Raw genomic sequence first — 16,950 nt, 5'->3', positions numbered from 1 at the left:
TTCAGAAAAGACTAAAAACTTGCTCTTCATTGAATGCCTCCGTTTGAATTTATCATATGAGACGTATCAAGGTTGTTTTCTCTGGACTAGATCTTGGCTTTTGTTGTATCTACTCTTAGATGTACATCACTTTGGATAAAAGTGTCTGCTAAATGAAATTATAAAACTGTAATTTAATCAGATGTATCCATCTTTTTGTTCTGTCAGCTTCTTCAGTGCTCTGTGCTTGTGAGAGTCATTGTACGACTATTTGGTTTGGTGGTGTCACCATGGTGTAAACAAAACACAGCCATGCAAAGTTACATCCTCAAGTGATTTAAATGACACTTAGAAGAACAGAAAACCACCTCAGCTTCATCTACTGATCTACTGTTTTGCTTCTATAAACACAGACAAACTCATGCAAAATCATATCCTCAAGTGATTTAAATGACACTTGCAGAGGAAACAGCCACAGAAAACATTCAAAGGTTCAGCTACAGAGCAGTGACCATGGAAAGAACCATTCTTTTTGTCTTTCTTTTCACTGCTGTTGAAGGAGATTTAGGAAAACACGTTTATATCCGTCAGAACAAGAACTGGACTGAAGCTCAGGCTTACTGTCGACGACATCACACTGATCTTTCTTTTCTTAACAGCCAGAGTGATATGGACAAGCTCCGACAAGCCGCAGGTGGACAGATCTCTGATGGATGGATCGGCCTTCAGCGAGATCCCAACAACTATTCTGCTTGGAAGTGGTCAATTGGGAGTCACATTACATACCAGAACTGGGGTCATAATCAACCAGATAATCGTGGGGGCAATCAGAACAGGGGAGTCATCATATCTAGTGGAGAATGGTATGATCGCTTTGAGGGACTATCCCACTATTTTTACTGCGTTGATGTGACTATGGAGATGAAGATGTCCTGGGAAGACGCTCTGAGCCACTGCAGAGAGAAACAAACTGATCTCCTCAGTCTGCTCTCTGAGACCGATCAGCTTCTGGCCAAGACTGAGATCCAGCACAACAACGCCACGGAGCGGGTGTGGATCGGCCTGCGTTTCCTGGGTGACCGCTGGCTGTGGGTGAACGGTGACCCTCTGGAATATGAGGCTTGGTCCAAAGAAGAAGCTCAGGACCACCAGTGTCCGATATGGAAACGCTGTGGAGCTTTTAACAAAGACGGACTGTGGGAGAACTGGGACTGCCAAGAGAAACTCAACTTCTTCTGTATCTGACACATTCTGAAGAGATCCCATGATATATGTACTATAGAGGTGAATCTAAACTGTTGTTTTCTGTTTCTTTTTCTGGTGTGATGTTATATTCAGTACTTACTTTATGGCACTTATCCAGGTAGTTTTCTCCTGACTGGATCCTTGCTTTTGTTGTATCTACTCTCAGACGTATAATATTGTTCAAAAGTTTGGGGTCACGTAGAAATGTCCTGATTTTTGAAGTAAAACATTTTTTCAATGAAGATAATATTAAATGAATCAGAAATACAGTCTAGACATTGGTATTGTGTTAAATGACTGTTCTAGCTAGCTGGAAACAGCTGATTTTTAATGGAATGTCTCCATAGGAGTACAGAGGAACATTTCCTGCAACCATCACTCCTGTGTTCTAATGTTACATTGTGTTAGCTAATGGTGTTGAAAGGCTAATTGATGATTAGAAAACCCTTGAATCCATGAATAATAGTGTGAGTTTTCATAGAAAACATGAAAATGCCTAGGTGACCCCACACTTTTGACCAGTAGCGTACATTGCTTTGGATAAAAGCATCTGCTAAATGAAACTGTAAAAATTGTAGAATTGTAATTCAATCAAATGTATTCTTTTTTTTTTGTTCTCTCATTGTCTTCAGTGCTCTGTGCTTGTGAGAGTTATTTGGCTTAAAGTTACCGTGGTGAAAACAAAACACAGCCATGCAAAGTTGCATCCTCAAGTGATTTAAATGACACTTAGAACAACAGCCACAGAAAACCACCTCAGCTTTAGCTACTGAGTCATGACCATGGAAACAACCATCTTCTTCATTTTTCTTTACACTGCTGTTGAGAGAAATATAGAAAAACACTTTTGTTAAAAATCCTGCACACTTTAAAAAAAGAAAAGTGGTGTACACTTCGAAGCCTGATTTCTCAACTGATACATCTATCGTGAATAATTTTCTTCGTATAAACAAGACAAACCCTTGCAAAGTCATGTCCTCAAGTGACTTAAGTGACACTCAGTGAAGAAACAGCCCCAGAAAAGATTCTCAGCTTCACTACCGTCTTCTGTTTCTTTTTCTGGTGTGATGTTGTATCCATTACTTGTTTTATGGCACTTATCCAGGTTGTTTTCTCCTGAATAGATCCCTGCTTTTGTTGTATCTACTCTCAGATATATATCTCTTTGAATAAAAGCATCTTGTGAATGAAACTGTAGAACTTTACGTTTGATTTTTAGAAACATCTGATAATAAAATGTTGCTTTAACAAAGTCAAAAAGACAAAATTGGAATAAGAACTGAATATAAACTCAATTTTAAGTGGAGATTGCTAATTTATATATTACACATCGAACATAGATTCATAGATATATAAAAATAATAACAGATATGTAATAATTAGGTCCCACTCCTACCGGTCCTATGGGAAACCAGTACTTGCAAAAGGTTCTGAGGTACGTATTGAATATGCACAAACCTGCATTAGGGGAATGGATTCGTTAACTCAGCTGCAGTCTGAATGAAAATGGTATGTTGTGAATTCGCGACAATAGTTGTCCAGGGGTGAAACTAGTGTGTAGCAAATCATTTCGAAAGTTTTTTTTACTTTTACATCTGTGAATGAAGTTGTGCTCCAGAGTGCTTCTGAACAACAGGATTCAGGTTTTTATTTTTAAATTCTTGTTTTCACATACAGAGCTATACATAGTCAGACAACTGCTGACATTTCTGAGCTGCTCCGACCTTAAAGTCGCACCCTCAAGTGATTTAAATGATACTCTGAACAACAGAAAACCACCTCAGCTTCAACTACTGAGTCACGACCATGGAAAGAATCATCTTCTTCATTTTTCTTGACACTGCTGGTGAGAGAAATACAGAAAAACACAATTTTTATCATGAACGCTTTCACCAAATGCGGTGTACATTTTGAAACCTGATTTGCCAACCTGTAAGCCTTCCATGAATATGTTTTGTTTGAATAAACAAGACAGATCCATGCAAGGTCACATTCTCAAGTTATTTAAATGACAATTGAAGAGGAAACCGCCATAGAAAACATTCTATGGTTAAGCTACAGAGCAGTGACCATGGAAAGAACCATTCTTTTTGTCTTTCTTTTCACTGCTGTTGAAGGAGATTTAGGAAAACATGTTTATATCCGTCAGAACAAGAACTGGACTGAAGCTCAGGCTTACTGTCGACGACATCACACTGATCTTTCTTTTCTTAACAGCCAGAGTGATATGGACAAGCTCCGACAAGCCGCAGGTGGACAGATCTCTGATGGATGGATCGGCCTTCAGCGAGATCCCAACAACTATTCTGCTTGGAAGTGGTCAATAGGGAGTCACATTACATACCAGAACTGGGGTCATAATCAACCAGATAATCATGGGGGCAATCAGAAGAGCGGATTCATCCTATCTAGTGGAGAATGGGATGATCGCTTTGAGGGAAGTTCCCACCATTTTTACTGCATCGATGTGACTGTGGAGATGAAGATGTCCTGGGAAGATGCTCTGAGCCACTGCAGAGAGAAACAAACTGATCTCCCCAATCTGCTCTCTGAGACCGATCAGCTTCTGGCCCAGACTGAGATCCAGCACAACAACATCACGGAGCGGGTGTGGATCGGCCTGCGTTTCCTGGGTGACCGCTGGCTGTGGGTGAACGGTGACCCTCTGGAATATGAGGCTTGGTCCAAAGAAGAAGCTCAGGACCACCAGTGTCCGATATGGAAACGCTGTGGAGCTTTTACCAAAGACGGACTGTGGGAGAACTGGGACTGCCAAGAGAAACTCAACTTCTTCTGTATCTGACACATTCTGAAGAGATCCCATGATATATGTACTATAGAGGTGAATCTAAACTTTTGTTTTCTGTTTCTTTTTCTGGTGTGATGTTATATTCAGTACTTACTTTATGGCACTTATCCAGGTAGTTTTCTCCTGACTGGATCCTTGCTTTTGTTGTATCTACTCTCAGACCTATATTAGTGTTCAAAAGTTTTGGGGTCACGGAGAAATGTCCTGATTTTTTAAATAAAGCATTTTTTATCAATGAAGATAACATTAAATGAATCAGAAATACAGTCAAGACATTGGTATTGTGTTAAATGAGTGTTCTAGCTGGAAACAGCTGATTTCTAATGGAATATCTACATAGGAGTACAGAGGAACATTTCCAACAACCATCACTCCTGTGTTCTAATGCTACATTGTATTAGCTAATGGTGTTGAAAGGCTCATTGATGATTAGAAAACCCTTGAACCCATCAATAATAGTGTGAGTTTTCATGGAAAACATGACATTCCCTGGGTGACCACACACTTTTGACTGGTAGTGTACACAGTCTTTTCCATTGTTCTTTACACTGCTGTTGAGAGAAATTCAGAAAACACAGTTTGTTTGTTTTTTATCATGAACACTTTCAACAAATTTGGTGTACACTTCGAAGCCTGGTTTCTCAACCTGTAGGCCTTCCATCAATATGTTTTGCTTGTATCAACAAGACAAATTTATGCAAATCCATGTCCTCAAGTCATTTAAATGACACATAGTGAAGAAACAGCCACAGAAAAGATTCTCAGCTTCACTGTTGTCTTCTAATTCTTTTTCTGGTGTGATGTTGTATCCATTACTTGTTTTATGGCACTTATCCAGGTTGTTTTCTCCTGATTAGATCCTTGGTTTTGTTGTATCTACTCTCAGATATACGTTGCATTGGATAAAAGCACCTAATAAAGGAAACTGTAGAACTCGACGTTTGATTTTTAGAAACATCTGATAATAAAAAGTTGCTTTAACAAAGTCAAAAAGACAATATTGGAATAAGAACTCAATATAAACTCAGTTTTAAGTTGAATTTTTGCTTTCCTTGGTAATCCGCGGAGGGAAATGAAGTTGTTACAGCAGCACTGATCATCAATAGAAGGGTAAGCAATAAGACAACACAGAATATTTGGGAACAAAGTGAAGATCAAATTACAAGAAAAGATACAATGAATCGAAATAAAATAAAAATGTATTAAATATAATGTAAAAAAAAAATCCACAGAATATGACTGACAAAATTTGCAGATGTGTGTAGGTGACGATGAAGGTGCAGATGAGTTTACAGATATATTTCGTTTATTGTTTTCTGTTTGATTTCTTTTTCATGATTTCGTTCATTGTTTGTTATTTTATTTATTGTTTTCTGTTTCATTTATTCCTCATTATTTCATTATTTTTTTGCTATTTCATTTTCCTTTCATTTATTTCTTTACTTCCTTTCAAAATCATTTCAAACGACTAAAAGAAAAAGAAAACCCATCTTCACATTGGTAGCCGTGGTAAAAAGAAAATATTTTGTGTTGATTTTTTTTTCAGAAATATTAATTGCCTCATCACAATAATCTTAATATTACATCCACTCTTACTTTTTTAATGACTACATAAATTATTCTGCTCATCATTTTCATTTCATCTCATGTTCATCTCAAGTATAAACTAAGTTACAAATCAAAGCCAGAATCTATGACTTAAATGTGTTCAGATCTTCAAAAAATAATAATAAAAAATAAATCACCAAGACAAGTCAGCATTCGGAGGGCAGCAGGATTTATTGATCAACAAAAAATCCAGGAGTAATTCTTAGTAGCGGTAACACCCCAAGAAGAACTGAAGGTACTGAGCTGTGCACCATCTTTTATGCTGTGAGCCTTGGTCATTATTCCACATCTATAGGGCGTATGATAGGAGTGGCAGTTTTGACACCATTATACTTTTCTAAATCTATTGGTCAGATCATGACGGCATATTTCACCCCGAGATCTCACTTTACAGAAGACATTAGGTTATCATTAGGTCATCTGTTACAGAGGTCATGTTTAGATTTTTTGCACCACTTCTTACCCTTATTATTTTGTGATAGATTTCATGCATATTATTCTAGTATATGTCAAAGGTTATATTATCTGAAGTTTACACCAGTATGTTTTGAGTACATATGTTTTACTTCTGGTATTTAGTCTAATAGCATTTGCCATAATTATATCATCTGTTATTGTAGCGCATTGTACCCGGAAATATTACACTGCAATGTCTCCTCCTAATGTGACCTTAATAGATCAGATTTTTACAGCCAAAAGTCCTAGTTTAACAAGTCCTAAAAGTAGAAAAGAGAAACCAATTATAAAGAGAAGACAATTATAAAAAACAAAACACCTTGGTCATTTATTTATTGAGGGAAATGACCCTTTATTACATATTCATGAGGGAAAAAAGTATGTGAATCTTTGCGTTAGTATCAGGTGTATTATTACTTCCTCTTGAGATTCAGGTTACAGATGAATGTCTTTACATTTTTCTTGACACTTTGCTGGTTGTGGGCTTTCAGCGATGTCGAGGGAGGATGAGGAGGCAGACACAGAGACACTCTGGAGACTCAGATGGCTTAGGTTGACAGTAAGGTTTACTGATATCAGGAGAAGTGAGACAACAAAGCAGCACATTCATGTGAGCATTGCCAGCATCGATTCTGAGGACTCTCTTCGATCTTTGGTTATATTGGGATTGGGTTGGGAGAAATGTCAGATTTACATTACAACCTAACATGGGGACAACTCGTCTTCTCAGGCATGTCAGATTAGACAATATTCAATCTTGACCAGGTAAGGGAGTCCAGACATATCTTCTTTTTACAGCAGTTGTCTTTGAATCTATCTTCTTCTCTTTCTCATGACCATATTAAAAGGAGAGAAGGCCTGAAGGTGCTCACAACCTGAGTTCAGGAGAAGTAAATTAGAACAGGGTTCACTTGAAGTGTCTGATAGGATCTACAGGATGATTTGAGGTGACTGCAGTTGACAGATGCAAGCTGTATGATATTCTGAGATGACTTCAGCTAACAGCTGCAAGGAAATTCCTTAGTAGAGGGAAAGAGAGTCGTTTTTCCTTCACACTGGTAAAATTCTAAATTCTTGCTCCATCAATGTAGACAAGTCATTTTGTTCTAGTTGTAGCTAAACAGGCTCAAACCATGAAGCTACCACTACCACGTTTCTCAAAAACTTACACATAATATTTGATCAAATTTGATCTGATTAATAAAAAAAACAACAACCATGTCTTATAGCTATTGTGTCATTTATTTGATTGACTTTAACTGCTTTAATCACTTCTTTTTTTAACAGCTTTTTTTGGCCTTTTTGCCTTTATTATATAAAAGGACAGTGAAGAGAGAGATGGGAAGCCCATGTAGAAGAGTGGGGAATGACATGCAGTAAATGGTCATGGGCTGGATTCACACCCCCTGTTTACAGGTCGCCGGCTCAGTCAGCTTTAGTCGTTTGAAATGATTTAATTATTAAACAGTTATTTATTTTCTGTTTGAGCAAGATTTAGTTTCAAGGCACTTGTCCATTGATAGTTTGTGAAGTTGTAAAATGTCTGTAGTATTTCATGATGCAAAGTTTCACATAAAATCGTTTTTCTGTCAGTCAAAACAAGCACAGCAGTGTGGTTGTGTCAAGTTACATGAAGTTACATGTATTTGTTGTCATTTTTGAGTTTTAAACTTCAACTTAGATTCAGGATGTAAAGTTATTGAGGGCTGAAGGCTGATAAGTGGACCTGTGTCTTATAAAAACAGAGTTCAGTCATGATTTATTCCATTAAAGGTTACTAAGTTGAATATATTTTTCCTTTTTCTCTCATTAATTTGAAGATATTCATAACCTGATGACAAAGATGAATGAATCAAGCTTCTTTAAACACAATTCTAAATACAATCTGTTTTCTTAAACTCCTGCTGAAACTCCAACTCCACTGCCATTTCTGTGGTTCATAGCACTGCTGCTCCTTCTACAGCTGTGATCCCTGCTGAAAGTCTCACTGCTTTTCCAGCTGACAGTCAGACCACTGAGGACATTTCATTCAGCTGCTGTTTTTGTTTATTTTGCAAGGAAGTAAAAAATAAATGAAAGGAAAATGAAATAGCAAAAAATAATGAAATAATGAAGAATAAATGAAACAGAAAACAATAAACAAAATGGAAAAAATAAAAGAAATAAACAATAAATGAAAAAATAAACAATAAAAGTGAGTTACTCCATAACTTGTACAGAGCAACAACAGCACAGAGATCTGAACACTCTGCCAAAAAATCTCCTCATTCTTTTCAGAGGCCTCCTCGGAGCCTTTCTGGTGTCAGGAGCTTCAGCCACCATTTCATCTTTCAGTTCAGCAGTAGTGGGAGTTTCTGCTGGACCTTGATCAGCTGAAACAGCGTCATTCAGGTCAGTCTGAACGGTGATGGGTGAAGCAGAGGAGACTGCAGCCTCATTCAGATCTGCTTCTGGAGACTCTGCTGGATCTTCTTCTGCACGAGTTGTCTCGGTGTCCAGTACGGCAGAGCTCTCTGAAACCTCATCAGGAGGTGAAACAGTGTCACAAGAAGAGGAGGCGGCATCATCTGCCGAAACAGCAGCTTCATCTGAGGCAGAGCTCCCTGAAGCCTCATCAGGAGGTGAAACAGCGTCATCCGAAGAGGAGGCGGCAGCGTCGGCCGAAACAGAGAGAGCTGAGACCATGTCACTGAAAGAAGAACCACAACAAAGAAATGAATCAAATATTCAACTAATCCATCAACTAGTGGAACATTCCATCAAAAAAAGCATCCAGCTTCCATCCAGCCATCACTTACTGAGAGCTGTTGTCCTCCTTGCTGAAGCACAGAAACGGGTGTTGCAGAGCCTCACTTGGTGAAATTCGGCTCTCTGGATTCAGATGCAGCATCTTCTTTAGGAGGCTGACGAACAGTTTGATCTCATCAACGTCCACATCTGGATCCAGCTGCATTTGGAAAAAAAAGATTTAATGGTTGTTTAAAACAGCACACATGTTTGAAATCAGCATTTCCATGTTCAGACAATCAACAAGAGAATGCATTTGATATGTTAAAAGCAGAAAAACAACTTCATTCATTTTGGCTAAATGTCAAAGAACTCTGTGCAGGACAGGCTTCCATACCTTCAGTGTCCATGTGTGCTCCGTGGACTTGAAGTAGAGCTGGTTGTTGGGGCCTTCACTAAGCAGCTCATTCTCTGGGTTAGCCAGAGTCTCCACCAAAATCTTCATCTAAACAGAGAATATCAGCTACATCAGCATAAAAGGCACTCCTGCATCTATTTGACTTCCAACATGAAGCTGTGCTTTTAAATCCTAGAACACTGGAGGACATACCAGGCGATACCGACACCTCTGAGGGAACAGCGGGCTGCCGAGGAACAAGGTGGACAGAACAGCACCCACTGACCACATATCCACTGCCTCAGAGATGGGTAGACCCACAAGAACATCAGGACACCTGAGGAAGGAAGACAACAGTCAATGATTGCAGTGACTTCCTGCTCACTTTTACATGTTCATGATTTTTGGTGACATCAGATCAGATGAGTCAAAGAAGAGCAGCAGTACATGATGCTGGAAGACAAATCTTCCAACCCACCTGTATCCAACAAGCTGATTGACGGAGCTGCTCTTCACTTCAGCAACTGGGATGGCTGAGTTGAAGCTAGTAAGTTTCACTGTGAAGGGCTGCTGGTCTTCCTGTTTCATCAACATCACAGTATGTGGGTTGATGTTTCTGTGAACGATGCCAGCAGTCTTCAGAGTGTGGAGAGCTGAGAGCAGCTGCAGGACCAGAAGAAGAAACAAAGACTGAATCTGGTTGTTCAGATGTTGGTGATATGTTGGCTTGATATGTTCAGTAAATCAGTAGACATCGTTTGGTGATGGAATCATCAAATCCACGTACCTGCTGTGTAATGGGTCTGATTGCTCGAATTGAGAGAGGTTCTCCACGTCTCTCTCTCAACAGCTGGTGAAGGCTCTTGTCCAGCGTTTCAAAAACTAGACAAGTTTGTCCTTTATAGTCAAAGTCATCAATTAACTTGACAATGTGGAGGGGGTCAAGTTCTCGGATCCTCTTCAGAACGTCCAGCTGGAGAGGAAACAGAAGACATCAGACAGATGAATCATCTGAGAGACAGTTTGTGTTAACAACGTGATGAAATGTGTGAGACTAAGACTGAGGCTCTACCTCTCTGTTGGGCTGCTGCGAGTCTGTGGCCGTCTTCTTGAAGATCTTGATAAATACTGGGTGTTCGGTATCCAGCCGTCTGCACTGAGCCACGTCACAAAAGACGCCCCGATACTTGAAGCTTCCAAACCGGTAATCAGTGATGCTGCCAGACAGCAGGTCCATGGGATGGAAGTCATCGTTGTCAGATCCTGATCCACAAACATGGAGAGAAAAACGTGTTCAATCAGTGCATTCAGTCAACACATCAGGGACAAACACACAACTAATACTGATGATTTCTAGACCATTTAAATGAGGAGCGTATGTCAGAAAATCACAGATATAACAGTGATGAGTTAAAACAACATTAGATTCAAAGTGCATCATTGACACGTTATCAATATTTAATTAAACTTTGTCTTGTTTTAAAACTGAATGCAGCATGACCGACTTGATCCTCAGCTGGAGCTTTTCTGTCTGTTTTCTATTTTGATTTTGTGTTCGGCCTGGTCTTCAAATTTACTGATGTTTATTTGTGTTAATCAGTTTGTAATTTGTGCAGATTTTTGTAAATAAACAAAGAAGATGAGAAATTTTAATCTGGATCACCGTTCACAGACTGCTCCTTTCTAGTTACATTTTACTGTACAAACACCTGCTGCACACAAACAAACTCATTCTCCACTTCAGCAACAACAAGTTCATGTTATTTTCATCACAAAACAGTCACTGCAGACCACTTATGAGCACATATTTCAACATATTTCAACATGTACAGATGAATCCAGGTCTTTTCACAGTGTGTGAAATGTGAGATCATCTTGGTGTTTTCGTGTCTCTTACCTGGTTGACTTGAGGATCCTGACAACTGCTGATGTTCGCTTTGGATGCTTGAAACAGACATATTTAAATGCCAAAGTGGTTGAAATCAACGTAGTCGATTAGCAGATGAACAACGGTGTTGTTGCCTCTGGTGTGATCAGATGAAAGTGAAATGATTTCTGACTGAGACTGTTAAACTTGTTAGCTTCATTCCATTCAGTTCGAACAGTTACAGCAAAAAAACAACAATTTCAAATCAAAACAATGTCAGGCTGGCTGCAGCCAGGCCTATAGTGCTCTCTCCTCTCATGTCCTTATTTGGCGTTTCCTGCAGCAGGGCAGCAGGTGAAACAATTTTAAATGAAAACAATGAGAGAAATACATTTTGACATTGAAATATACTCTACCAGGGCTGTCAAACATGTGGCCTGTGGGCCAAAACCGTCCCAGCAGAGGGTCCAATTCGGCCCTAAACTGTAAAAATTACAGAGAAGAAATGAACTGCAAATTATGAATTTGTAAAACTATAAATTTGAAATAATTTCTAGACCATGACAAGTTGTTTTGATCATAAAGTAAAATACTAGACTACTCATTGTTCTTGTGTCATATTGTGTCTCATTTTTGGAATATTTTGCCTTTTTTTGTTGTTTTTAGTCTTTTTTGTCTGAATGGACGCATGTGCACGCTGCGACCGGCTGTAGGTTTCTCGGCGTCCTAACTTTTGAGCTGTGCAAGAAGGGACATCAGCGTTGAGTTTACTTGCGGAAACTGTCCCGTTTTAATATTGATAGATCTATGCTGAACCTGTTTTATCATGCTTTTATTGAGTCGGTATTATCTTTTGTCCTGGTTGCCTGGTTTGGAAATTTGCCTATACAGGACAAAAATTCCTTCAACCAAATTATCAAGTGGGCTGGTCGGTTAATTGGGAAGCCTCAACTCACTATGTCAGCCTTGTATGGCACACAGCTGCAGAGCAAAGCCAGCTCCATTTTAAAAGACTGCTCACATCCCCTGAATGGGGAGTTCCAGCTCCTTCGTTCAGGCTGCCGGCTTGTGGTCCCTAAGAGACGGACAAAACGCTATAGGTGCAGTTTTGTACCTTCAGCTATTTTAATGCTTAACTGCAAGTCCACCAGGTGGACACTCTTGTGCAGATTGTTTTTAGGTAGATCAGGATATGTTGGAGCAGTTTCCCTTTCCCTTTTTCTGATTTATGATGCTTTTTGTTGTGATTTGTCTGGCATGAATGTTTGTTGGGTGTTTTGACATTTCATTTGTTGTTGGGATCACTGAGTTCCTTGTTGCACAACAATTTTACCATCTGGTAAAATAAAGAAACCTTCAACCTTCAACCTTCAACCTTGATTTGTCTCATTTGTCTCAAGTTTTATTGTTTTGGATTTCCTTGTTGTCTCATTTTTGTCGTTTGTCCATTTTTTTTGTGCCATTTTGTGGTTCACTTTATTTGTTGTTTTAAGCATCGTTTTTGTTGTTTTGTGTTTTTGTCTCGCTTGTCTATTTTTTGTTGTTTTGTTTCTCACTTTTGTCATTTTTTGTCTCATTTGTGTCCTGTATGTAAGTTTTTGACTTGTTTTTGTCCTTTGTCTCATTTTTTTGTTGCTTTGTAATGTTTTTGTCTCATTTTTTGTCTCATTTTTGTGTTGTTTCGTGTCATTTGTCTTTTTTGTCATTTTGTCTCTCGCTTTTTTCACTTTGTGTATCATTTTTGTAATTTTTTGTCTTCTTTTAATTGTTTTTTGTTTTTTGTCTGACTTTTGTCATTTTGATCAAATAGTAAAATACGATATCATTCAGTTCCAAGTACCTGTGACTACATTTTTTATGTCTTTGTAGAAACACTTTGATCTGTAATTTGCAATGTGTAAGTGATAAAGTGAGGCATAATATTGGTGAAATTGAACTTATTTTTCTTCAGAAATTCCAGGTTGTTCATAATGTTTTGTAAAAAGATAATTCCTTAAATGTGAACATTTTCAGAATGTGGTTTTTTGCATTAAAACAAAGGGAACATTTGGAGTTGTGGTTATTTATATTTATGCTGTGATTTTACTGGTCCAGCCCACTGGAGATCAGATTGGGCAGAATGTGACCCCTGAACTAAAATGAGTTTGAACCACTGCTTTACATTCTAAACATCCTTCATTATATCTGTAAACTCATCTCCACCTTCATCGTCACCTGCACATCCAAGTACACACATCTGCACATTTTGTCAGTCATATTCTGTGGATTTTTTTTTACATTATATTTAATACATTTTTATTTTATTTTATTTCATTTCATTGTATCTCTTCTTTTAATTTGATCTTCACTTTGTTCCCAAATATTCTGTGTTGTCTTATTGCTTACCCTTTTATTGATGATCAGTGCTGCTGTAACAACTTCATTTCCCTCCGCGGATTACCAAGGAAAGCAAAAATTCAACTTAAAACTGAGTTTATATTGAGTTCTTATTCCAATATTGTCTTTTTGACTTTGTTAAAGCAACTTTTTATTATCAGATGTTTCTAAAATCAAACGTCGAGTTCTACAGTTTCCTTTATTAGGTGCTTTTATCCAATGCAACGTATATCTGAGAGTAGATAGAACAAAACCAAGGATCTAATCAGGAGAAAACAACCTGGATAAGTGCCATAAAACAAGTAATGGATACAACATCACACCAGAAAAAGAATTAAAAGACAACAGTGAAGCTGAGAATCTTTTCTGTGGCTGTTTCTTCACTATGTGTCATTTAAATGACTTGAGGACATGGATTTGCATAAATTTGTCTTGTTGATACAAGCAAAACATATTGATGGAAGGCCTACAGGTTGAGAAACCAGGCTTCGAAGTGTACACCAAATTTGTTGAAAGTGTTCATGATAAAAAACAAACAAACTGTGTTTTCTGAATTTCTCTCAACAGCAGTGTAAAGACCAATGGAAAAGATGGTTCTGTCCATGGTCATGACTCAGTAGCTGAAGCTGAGGTGGTTTCTGTTGTTCTAAGTGTCATTTAAATCACTTGAGGGTGCAACTTTACATGGCTGTGTTCTGTTTTCACCATGGTAGCGTTAAACCAAAGAACAATTCAATGACTCTCACCAGCACACTTTTTACTTTTATCCAAAGCAATCTACACTACCAGTCAAAAGTGTGGGGTCACCCAGGGAATGTCATGTTTTCCATGAAAACTCACACTATTATTGATGGGTTCAAGGGTTTTCTAATAATCAATGAGCCTTTCAACACCATTAGCTAATACAATGTAGCATTAGAACACAGGAGTGATGGTTGCTGGAAATGTTCCTCTGTACTCCTATGGAGATATTCCATTAAAAACCAGCTGTTTCTAGCGAGCTAGAACAGTCATTTAACACAATACTAATGTTTAGACTGTATTTCTGATTCATTTAATATTATCTTCATTGAAAAAATGCTTTACTTCAAAAATCAGGACATTTCTGCGTGACCCCAAACTTTTGAACAATATTATACGTCTGAGAGTAGATACGACAAAAGCAAGGATCCAGTCAGGAGAAAACTACCTGGATAAGTGCCATAAAGTAAGTACTGAATATAACATCACACCAGAAAAAGAAACAGAAAACAAAAGTTGAGATTCACCTCTATAGTACATATATCATGGGATCTCTTAAGAATGTGTCAGATACAGAAGAAGTTGAGTTTCTCTTGGCAGTCCCAGTTCTCCCACAGTCCGTCTTTGTTAAAAGCTCCACAGCGTTTCCATATCGGACACTGGTGGTCCTGACCTTCTTCTTTGGACCAAACCTCATATTCCAGAGGGTCACCGTTCACCCACAGCCAGCGGTCACCCAGGAAACGCAGGCCGATCCACACCCGCTCCGTGATGTTGTTGTGCTGGATCTCAGTCTGGGCCGGAAGCTGATCGGTCTCAGAGAGCAGATTGGGGAGATCAGTTTGTTTCTCTCTGCAGTGGCTCAGAGCGTCTTCCCAGGACATCTTCATCTCCACAGTCACATCGACGCAGTAAAAATCGTGGGAGTCTCCCTCAAAGCGATCAAACCATTTACCATCAGATTTGATGAATCCGCTGTTCTGATTGCCCCCATGATTATCTGGTTGATTATGACCCCAGTTCTGGTATGTAATGTGACTCCCTATTGACCACTTCCAAGCAGAATCGTTGTTGGGATCTCGCTGAAGGCCGATCCATCCATCAGAGATCTGTCCACCTGCGGCTTTTCGGAGCTTGTCCGTATCACTCTGGCTGTTAAGAAAAGAAAGATCAGCGTGATGTCGTCGACAGTAAGCCTGAGCTTCAGTCCAGTTCAGAGTCTGACGGATATAAACGTGTTTTCCTAAATCTCCTTCAACAGCAGTGAAAAGAAAGACAAAAAGAATGGTTCTTTCCATGGTCACTGCTCTGTAGCTGAACCTTTGAATGTTTTCTGTGGCTGTTTCCTCTGCAAGTGTCATTTAAATAACTTGAGTATATGATTTTGCATGAGTTTGTCTGTGTTCATAGAAGCAAAACATTTTCATAGTCAACTTCTGGGTCGAGAAATCCGGCTTCGAAATGTAAACCGCAATTGTTTAAAATGTACATATTGTGTTTTTCTGTATTTCTCTCAACAGCAGTGTCAAGAAAATTGAAGAAGATGATTCTTTCCATGGTCATGACTCAGTGGCTGAAGCTGAGGTGGTTTCTGTTCTTCTAAGTGTCATTTAAATCACTTGAGGATGTAACTTTGCATGGCTGTGTTTTGTTTACACCATGGTGACACCACCAAACCAAATAGTCGTACAATGACTCTCACAAGCACAGAGCACTGAAGAAGCTGACAGAACAAAACGATGGATACATCTGATTAAATTATAGTTCTACAATTTCATTTAGCAGACACTTTTATCCAAAGTGATGTACATCTAAGAGGAGATACAACAAAAGCAAAGATCTAGTCAGGAGAAAACAACCTGAATATGTCTCATATAATAAATTCAAACAGGAGGCATTCAATGAAGAGCAAGTTTTTAGTCTTTTCTTAATAGATCAGATTTTTACAGCCATAAGTCCTAGTTTAACAAGTCCTAAAAGTAGAAAAGAGAAACCAATTATGAAGAGAAGACAATTATAAAAAACAAAAAACCTTGGTCATTTATTTATTGAGGGAAATGACCCTTTATTACATATCCATGAGGGAAAAAAGTATGTGAATCTTTGCGTTAGTATCAGGTGTATTATTACTTCCTCTTGAGATTCAGGTTACAGATGAATGTCTTTACATTTTTCTTGACACTTTGCTGGTTGTGGGCTTTCAGCGATGTCAAGGGAGGATGAGGAGGCAGACACAGAGACACTCTGGAGACTCAGATGGCTTTGGTTGACAGTAAGGTTTACTGATATCAGGAGAAGTGAGACAACAAAGCAGCACATTCATGTGAGCATTGCCAGCATCGATTCTGAGGACTCTCTTCGATCTTTGGTTATATAGGGATTGGGTTGGGAGAAATGTCAGATTTACATTACAACCTAACATGGGGACAACTAGTCTCCTCAGGCATGTCAGATTAGACAATATTCAATCTTGACCAGGTAAGGGAGTCCAGACATATCTTCTTTTTACAGCAGTTGTCTTTGAATCTATCTTCTTCTCTTTCTCATGGCCATATTAAAAGGAGAGAAGGCCTGAAGGTGCTCACAACCTGAGTTCAGGAGAAGTAAATTAGAACAGGGTTCACTTGAAGTGTCTGATAGGATCTACAGGATGATTTGAGGTGACTGCAGTTGACAGATGCAAGCTGTATGATATTCTGAGATGACTTCAGCTACACACGTGGACAAAATTGTTGGTACCCCTCA

At 38.7% G+C, this 16,950-nt stretch overlaps 2 protein-coding genes across 2 annotated transcripts; both read left to right on the top strand.

The window, feature by feature from the left end:
- The first annotated feature begins 894 nt into the window (after positions 1–894).
- Positions 895–1,224, top strand: LOC127536104 (asialoglycoprotein receptor 1-like). Its single transcript, XM_051955574.1, has one exon. The coding sequence runs from the start codon at positions 895–897 to the stop codon at positions 1,222–1,224; it is 330 nt and encodes a 109-aa protein (XP_051811534.1).
- Positions 1,225–3,295: 2,071 nt separating this feature from the next.
- Positions 3,296–4,027, top strand: LOC127536103 (snaclec purpureotin subunit beta-like). Its single transcript, XM_051955572.1, has 2 exons — positions 3,296–3,476; positions 3,594–4,027. The coding sequence occupies exons 1-2, from the start codon at positions 3,296–3,298 to the stop codon at positions 4,025–4,027; spliced, it is 615 nt and encodes a 204-aa protein (XP_051811532.1).
- The last annotated feature ends 12,923 nt before the right edge of the window (positions 4,028–16,950 follow it).

The sequence above is a fragment of the Acanthochromis polyacanthus genome, chromosome 11 (assembly GCF_021347895.1).
Source record: "Acanthochromis polyacanthus isolate Apoly-LR-REF ecotype Palm Island chromosome 11, KAUST_Apoly_ChrSc, whole genome shotgun sequence".
In the NCBI taxonomy this organism is placed as follows: Eukaryota; Metazoa; Chordata; class Actinopteri; family Pomacentridae; genus Acanthochromis; species Acanthochromis polyacanthus.
Note: the sequence above shows the minus strand (reverse complement) of the source record. Positions and strands in the feature narration are given on the sequence as shown.